General features: G+C 42.4%; 1 protein-coding gene across 2 annotated transcripts in view; it reads left to right on the top strand.

Annotated features, from left to right (window-relative positions):
• The first annotated feature begins 450 nt into the window (after positions 1–450).
• The window catches only part of NDFIP2 (Nedd4 family interacting protein 2), a 59,967-nt gene continuing 51,941 nt past the window's right edge, over positions 451–8,476 (top strand). Inside the window, exon 1 of one of the 2 annotated variants that reach the window (XM_070751307.1) lies at positions 451–1,012. In XM_070751307.1, coding sequence (XP_070607408.1) covers positions 968–1,012 — 45 coding nt within the window. In that variant the 5' untranslated portion in view covers positions 451–967. The remainder of the gene's footprint in view (positions 1,013–8,476) is intronic. The other variant, XM_070751306.1, reaches the window with a different exon arrangement.

Raw genomic sequence — 8,476 nt, 5'->3', positions numbered from 1 at the left:
ACATTGATTCCTATGGGAAAAATTGTTTCTTCTTAAGAACGTTTCAACTTAAGAAACTGATCACGGAACGAATTAAGTTCTTAAGTAGAGGTACCACTGTATATGTATATGTATATATGCATATGTATATGTCTGTCGGTCGGTCCATCTTAACTGTAAGAAATCATCTCAGAGAAAAAATGTTATTGATTGAAAATAAATATAAGAGAGGATTCCGAAGATTGACACCCTTCTCCGGAGACGAAGGGCGGCTTACAACATAAAAATATATAAACATGGCACAATAGAAATCGAAGGTAAAGTAAACAAATTTAAAACTAAAATCATAAAAACTATTAAATGTACTAAAATCCAATTTAACAGACTTAAGAAACCCATATTTAAAATGGTTTAAAACCATTCAACCACATCCATCCAAATCCCTCTCATAATGTGGAGGAGAACAGAATAAAGAAGAGTTGGAAGGGACCTTGTAGGTCATCTAGTCCAACCCCATTGTCGTGTGGGGACTAAAGGAAGAAGAGAACAGAATAACAGAAGAAGGGATGGAAGGGACCTTGTGGATCATCTAGTCCAACCCCATTGTTGTGTGGGGGCTAAAGAAAGAGGAGGAGAACAGAATAACAGAAGAAGTGTTGGAAGGTCTCAACCTCTCTGCACCCTCCTCGTCTTCCTCAGCCGTTTCCTCACGACAGGCGCGCTTCGCTCCCGGCCTACTCCTGAGGCGACTAGCCGCGAAAGCGATCGCCCGGCTTCCCGAGAAGGAGGCGGCGACGGCGGCGGAGGAAGGAGGAGGAGCCAGCCGCACCGCCCGAGCGAAGCAGCGCCGGAGGAAGACGGAACTAGGAGAGCGGAGAAGAAGAAGGAGAAGCGGAGGAAGAGGAGGAGGGGGAAGCAGGCCCGGAGCTGAAAGGGAGGAGAGCGCTGAGGCGGCTAGGCCCGACGCGCCCCCCCACCCGCCGCCATCATGGAGCCGCAGCAGCAGCAGCAGCCCGTCAGTCGGTACCAAGTGGTGAGCTGACTCCCTCCAGGGTTGGGGGTGGGGGTGGGGGAGGCAGAGGCAGAGGCCTGTCGGCGGAGCGTCCCCGAAGGACCCCGGAAGGGGGGGAAAAAAGCTGCGAGGAGCGCTTCTTCCTTCCTATTCTCTTTCCCCTCCTTTTCTCATCCCTCCTTTCTTTTCTTCCTTCCTTTCCCCTTTCTTCCGACCTCCTTTCCCTCCTTCCTTCTTTCCCCCTCTCCCTTTCCCCTTCTTTCTTTTTTCTTTCCTTCTTCCTTTCCCCCATTCCCCTTCCTTCCTTCCCCCTTCTGCCCTCCTTTCCTCCCTCCTTCCTTCTTTCCCCTTCTCCTTCCCTTTCCCCTTCCTTTTCCCCTCTTGCCCCCTTCCTTCGCCCCCTTCCCATTCCTTCCTTTCCCCCTTCCTTCATCCCTCCTTCCCTCCCTCCCTCCCTCCTTCCTTCTTTCCTCCTCCTCCTTCCATTTCATTTATTTATTTATTTATTTATTTACCCCTTCCATTTCCTTCCTTCTCCCCTTCCTTCATCTCTCCTTTCTTTCCTTCCTTCCTCCCTCCCTCTCTCCTTCCTTCTTTCCCCCTTCTTCCCTTTCTTTTCTTCCCCTTTCCCCTTCCTTTCCCCTCCCTCTCCTTCCTTCTTTCTACCTTTTCCTTTCCTTTCTCCTTTCTTTCCTCCCTCCTCCCTCCCTCTTTTTGTTCTCCTTTCCCCCTCCCTAACCCTTTCCTTTCTTCCTCCCTCCCTACTTCCTTCTTTCCCTCTTTTTCTTCCCTTTTCCCTTCCTTCTTTTTTCCCTTCCTTCTCTCCTTCCCCTTCCTTCCTTTCTTCCTCCTTTCCTTTCTTCCTCCCTCCCCTCCAAAGCTGTGGCCAGGCTATAAAATCCCTCTCATCCATCCATCCTGCCTCTCTGTTACACCTGTGTTTTGTTTTTCCTCTGTCTCAATTACACTACACTGTCGTTTTTATGATAGATAGAAGATAGATAGAATTCTTTATTGGCCAAGGAATTTGTCTTTGGTGCATAAGTTCTCAGTGTGTACATAAAAAAAAAGATACGTATGTCAGGAATCATGAGGTGCAACACTTAATGATTGTTATATGAGGTGAGGTAGCTGAAAGTGAATCTCCTCCAGGATTTTTACAGCTAGTCCTAAACCCTGTGACCATAACGGAACCCAACATTTTAATCTTGTTAAGGGAGTGATGTTTCTTAAGTGACTTTGGCCTTGTTTTTATGACTTATCTTGCTACGGTTGTTAAGGGAGTAACTGTAGTCGATAATGTTAGTAAACCCAGTTGTTAAGTGAATCTGGCTGCCCTTATTGACATTGCTTGTCAGAAGGTCGCTAGTGGGGATTGTGTGAGCCCAGGACGAAGTAAGCAGTTGTAAATATGAAGCAGTTGCCAAGCGTCGAAATTTTGATTGCGCAATCATGGGGAGGTTGCAGAGGTCATCATTGCGAAAAATGGTCATAAGTTACATTTCGTTTGTAATTTTGAATGGTCACTAAATAAACTGTTGTAAGGCAAGGACTACTGTACTTGATCTGATAGTACATTGGAGCTCTTTGATCTTGGTTGTTTTCTTGCAGTCATTTCATTACCCAAACAGGTAACATGTATGTATGTATGTATGTATGTATGTATGTATGTATGTATGTACAGTAGTCCCTCACCTATTGCTGGTGTTACGTTCCAGACCTGGCCGCGATAGGTGAAATCCGCGATGGGGAATTTATCGACTGATAGTACTTATTTAAGTATTTATATTGTAATTGTTTGGTAAGTTTTCATTGTTTTAAGTGTTTGTAAACCCTTCCCACACAGTATTTATTTTAGATACAGTATTTAAATACAGTATTTACAATTTTAGATTTATTTTTTTTTTTAAAACCCTGCCGATCGAGTTCGGCGGGCTGTTTAAATCTGCCGATCGACTTCCTCAGAAACCCGCGATGAAGTGAAGCCGCAGTAGGTGACGCGTGGTATAGCGAGGGACTACTGTATGTATATATGTATGTATGTATGTATGTATGTATTTATGGGACTTCTATGCCATCTAGGGCGGCTTACAACAATATAAAATACAAGACAATAAAAAGAAGTCAAATATAAAAAACTAAGTTATAAAACCTTTAATTAAAAACCCTAATAAACATGATAAACTAACCCAACGTGCATACAAACATTCATGCAATTTGGCCATGGCTGTTGTTGATTCGTGGCCTTAGGGAAAGCCAATAAATAGGGTGGGAGCAGTACGGACATCAGGGGGCAATTGATTCCATAGAGCCTGGATGGCATCAGAGAAGGCCCTCCCCCGCGTTGCTTAATTGACAGGACCTGGAGGAGGCCAACTCTGTCTGCTCTTATAGCTCTCAGTGTTAGTTATAGTTTTTAACCTATTACCTAGTTTGGTTAATGAAACTTATGCAAGAAAACAACCAAGCTCAGAGACCATCAAGGACCCCCGTCATGTGGACTCTGGGCTACAAATGTTCTCCTTTATTGACTTGGCCCGTTTGCATTCTTACTGAATCTGAGTGAACCTTCTGCAGGTGGTTGTACCCCAAAATTTATGTGAAACAGTGGTTAAATGACCCCATTTGCGACCTTTCTTGCCACAATCGTTAAAGGAATCACTGCAGTTGTGACATTAGTAATCCGGTTGTTAAGTGAACTCTGGCTTCCTCAGAAAGGCGATCACGTGACCTCGAGCCACTGCAACTGTTGTAAATATGAGTCAATTGCCAACTGTTTGGATTTTGATCACGTGACCATGGGGCTCTAGATTCTGATCAGGTGGGCAGCTTGCACGTCAATATTTTACGCTGCTAAGCGAGACGTTAGTCAAGTGATTCAACGAACCTTCTTGCTGCTTTTGTTAAGCGAACCACAGTAATTGTGAAGTTGGTAACACGGTTGTTAAGTGAATCTGGCTTTCCCATTGACTTTGCTGGTCAGAAGGTCGCAAAAGAACTGCCCCTACTCTCCCTGCCTTCCGTAAAGTTCTTAAAACCCACCTTTGTCGTCAGGCATGGGGGAACTGAAACATCTCCCCCGGGCACGTACAATTTATGTATGGTATGTTTGTGTGTGTGCTTGTTAGTATATCGGGGTTCTTTTTAAACTTTTTTAAATATTTAAATTTATTTGAATTTATTTGGATTTGTACGGCTTGTTTATGTCTGTTGTGAGCCGCCCCGAGTTCACGGAGAGGGGCGGCATACAAACCTAAATAATAGATAGATAGATAGATAGATAGATAGATAGATAGATAGATAGATAGATAGATAGGAATCACGTAATCCCGGCAGAGTGCAATAGTCATAAATATGAATCAGTTGCCAAGCATTTGAATTTTGATCACAGGATCATGGGTAGGCTGCAACAGTTGTAAATGTGAAAACAGGTCATAGGTTTGGTCAGAGTCCGCATGGAGTTGGGCGGTTTAGAAATGTAATACATTAAATTTAATTTAATTAAATAAGTCACTTTTTCCCAATGCCATTGTAACTTTGAACGATCACTAAATGAACTTTTGTAAGTTGAAGACTATCTGTATTAACTATCTGGGTTTTCAGCCTGGGGAGGTATTGTGCAAGTTTACTTGGTATTGCTAATTGCTCTCATACAAATTAACAAAAACAACCCATGCTACGTAAGCAGTCCTATTATCAGTTAGGCCAGGTTATCTTTGTATGATTATCACTTGATGAAGTGTGTCAGTTTTACGTAGCATTTCTGTTGCTGATTAAGAAAACAAGATAGTGCCAGAACAACCTGTGAGTTGAAGGAAAAAGAGAGAATCCAACAAGTCGCTTTCTGAGATGAACCAATATTAATATTTTTATTTTGATAGTTTTCTGAGAAAACTTTCTAAATAGTTTTCTGAGAAAAGTAAGAGAAGGTTTATTTTAATTTCCTAATTAGGTTAGTACTATTGATTTTAACAATACAGTGATACCTTGTCTTACAAACTTAATTGGTTCCGGGACGAGGTTCTTAAGGTGAAAAGTTTGTAAGACGAAACAATGTTTCCCATAGGAATCAATGGAAAAGCGATTAATGTGTGCAAGCCCAAAATTCACCCCTTTTGCCAGCCGAAGCACAAGTTTTTGCGCTGCTGGGATTCCCCTGAGGCTCCCCTCCATGGGAAACCCCACCTCCGGACCTCGGTGTTTTTGCAATGCTGCAATTTCACTGAGGCTCCCCTCGCTGGGAAACCCCACCTCTGAACTTCCGTTGCCAGCAAAGTGCCCATTTTTGCACTGCTGTGATTCACTTGCAGCATCACAAAAACATGGAAGTCCAGAGGTGGGGTTTCCCATGGAGGGGAGCCTCAGGGGAATCTCAGCAGCGCAAAAACGGGTGCTTCGCTGGCAATGGAAGTCCGGAGGCGGGGCATCCCAGCGCTGGCGGTGGGTTTGTAAGGTGAAAATAGTTTGTAAGAAGAGGCAAAAATATCTTAAACCCCGGGTTTGTATCTCGAAAAGTTTGTATGATGTGGTATCACTGTATATTGGAAAGTGTTTCTGATACCTTAACCATCAACTATAAGTTGAACCTTGTGAATGGTCTATGCTTCAAGGAATATTCCTTACGGCTGTTCTAGAGTAGGGGTGTCAAACTCAAGGCCTGGGGTGCTACCCTGGGAGCAGCCTACCGGGCCTCCATTTTCTCTGGCAGTGTTGCAGGAGGCCATTGCAGCCAAAAACGGAGCTTAGGAGCCTGTTTTCACTGGCAGAGCACTTGGGCTACCACAAGCATGAGTGACCATGAGCTGGCCACGTCTACCCGGCCACCCCACCCCAACCTCTCCAAGGTCAAACACAACCCTGATGCAGCCTTCAATGAAATCAAGTTTGGCACCCCTGTTCTAAGCTTACATTACAACAATACCACAATTGCATTTATGTCCTCTTAAAAAGATCCAGGTAGCCCAATACTAATCAGGATTTCTATATTTTTATTTGAAGGCCTATTCCATAGTGGAGAAGCATATCCACAATAAGATTCTGACTAAACTTCTTAAGGGACAGGATTTGCACATTTTAAAAGAAAAAAAATCTGTGAACTAGCATAAGTGCTTAGTATAAAAGTTATATGGGGTGTGGTTTGAGTTTCCCTCTTTCCTAAATAACTTAACCTAATGTTTTATTAGTCCCACTCTTTGATATGGTAAGTTGTAAGGTCCTCTTTAATTCTTAGCAATATGTATTTGCTTCCTCACTTTGTGGCTCTGTTAGTATGTTAAATATGGTTTGCTGTCCAAATCATAAGAGTTTTATTATGCTAAACCATAATTCACTTATTTTCCTAAGCCAGAATCAAACTGAATTATTTTTAGGACACAATTTGAATCTAATGGTCTTGATAGTCTATCATGCTTAGCAATAAAATGTTCTTTAAAGCATAAAACAGATACCATGTAAGTTACCATTCTTTTAAACTTGCACACATGTAACAATCTGGGAAAATGATAGCATATAATATAGATACATTTCAGCATATATGAGATATAAATATATTTGTTTATACATATTAAATAGCAAACACCTATAATGTAACATGCTTGAGACAGATCCTCTGTTTATATAGATTTGCAAGTTAAACCACTCTCACATATTTCTCTTTTATAAATAGAATCATTTCAGTGCTTGTTGAAATATATAATTTCCTGCCCAATGAACTGCTGCTTTGAATAGATAATACTTGTTTTTCCTGAGAAAATGTAGGTGGTAATTTCTTGATTCAGCCAGGATCTTCTGGGCTTCCATTGGGACTCAAATCTACCGCCCTGAAAGAATTAATAATGCTAATTTCAACAGGAAATAGAGAAAGGGAAATTCTAATGTTTCTTAATGTCTGATTTTATGGGTCATATTTGCATTTCAGTTGCTTATCTTGACTTTGTAGTTCACTGAAAATGAAAGGGTTGGTAATATGCTGACAGGTTTTAAAATCCATTGGATGATGCATTGATAAAGAGAGAAAATGCTGTATTTTAAAAATCATGACTCTCCATAGTTTGGAGAATGAAATTGTATCAGCTAATATTCCATTTTTCAAATTTACAAATTTCAACAGAATCTTGTAGGATCAACTTATGCACAGCATCGATTGGACTTAATGAATAAACCTGTCAAACGGGTTATAGTCCCTAGGAAGATGGGAGGTATACAAATTGAATGAATGAATGAATGAATGAATAAATAAATAAATAAATAAATGTCAGTAAGTAAGTAAGTCCTAAATTTGCATTTATTCATGTTTAAAACCTGCGGCTTTACTTTGAGGTTGAAAAAAATCCAGTCATTTTAACATTTATATGCAACTTCCTGTTTTTAAGTAATCTTGTGAACATTTCAGATATATGATATTCTTAATAGAAAAGCTTTCAGAAGTTGTGATTGTGTTGAGTGGTGAAAGCTAATATGAGGTTCAAAGTAAAAAAGAATACAATAAATAACCTATTCCAGTGATGGCAAACCTATGGCACGGGTGCCACAGGTGGCACGCAGAACCATCTTTGCTGGCACATAAGCCATTGCCCTAATTCACCTCCAACATGCATGTGCATGCCCGCCAGTTGATTCTCGGCTCACACAGAGGCTATGGAAGGGCGTTTTTGGCTTACAGAGGACATTTGGAGGAATGGGGGAAGGCATTTTTGCCCTCTCAACAGGGAAGCCCCGAGAGCCTGGGGAGAGTAAAAAACGAGTCTACCGGGCCCACCAGAAGTTGGGAAATGGGCCATTTCTGGCCTCCAGAGGGCCCCCAGGAGAAGATTAGATTAGATTTATTGGATTTATATGCCGCCCCTCTCCGCAGACTCGGGGCGGCTCACAACAATAGCAAAAAACAGTACATAGTGACAAATCCAATGCCCACCAATCCAATTACAATTTTAAGTTAAGAAATTCATAAAACAACCCCAATATATATTAAAAAACAAGCACACAATCAATCAAACAGCAAAACAACATGGGCAAGGGGGAGATGTTTCAGTTCCCCCATGCCTGACGGCAGAGGTGGGTTTTAAGGAGTTTACGAAAGGCAAGGAGGGTGGGGGCAATCCTAATCTCAGGGGGGAGCTGGTTCCAGAGGGTCGGAGCCACCACAGAGAAGGCTCTTCCCCTGGGTCCCGCCAGACGACATTGTTTAGTCGACGGGACCTGAAGAAGGCCGACTCTGTGGGACCTAACCGGAAGGCCATTTTCACCCTCCCCGGGCATTGAATTATGAGTGTGGGCATTTGTGCATGTGCGATAGTGCACACCCACACACTTTTGGCACCCACGGGAAAAAAGGTTTGCCATCACTGACCTGTCCTATCCTATTCTGCCCTGCCCTGCCCTGCCCTACCCCACCGTAACTCTACCCTACCCTACCCTATTCTGGTGTATTTACCATTAGAGTGGCAGAGGACAACAATTTGACTCACTCCTCTCTCACAGATTTCA

This window comes from Erythrolamprus reginae, chromosome 4, assembly GCF_031021105.1.
Source record: "Erythrolamprus reginae isolate rEryReg1 chromosome 4, rEryReg1.hap1, whole genome shotgun sequence".
Taxonomy (NCBI): Eukaryota; Metazoa; Chordata; class Lepidosauria; order Squamata; family Dipsadidae; genus Erythrolamprus; species Erythrolamprus reginae.
This window is presented reverse-complemented; position numbering and strand designations above follow the sequence as displayed.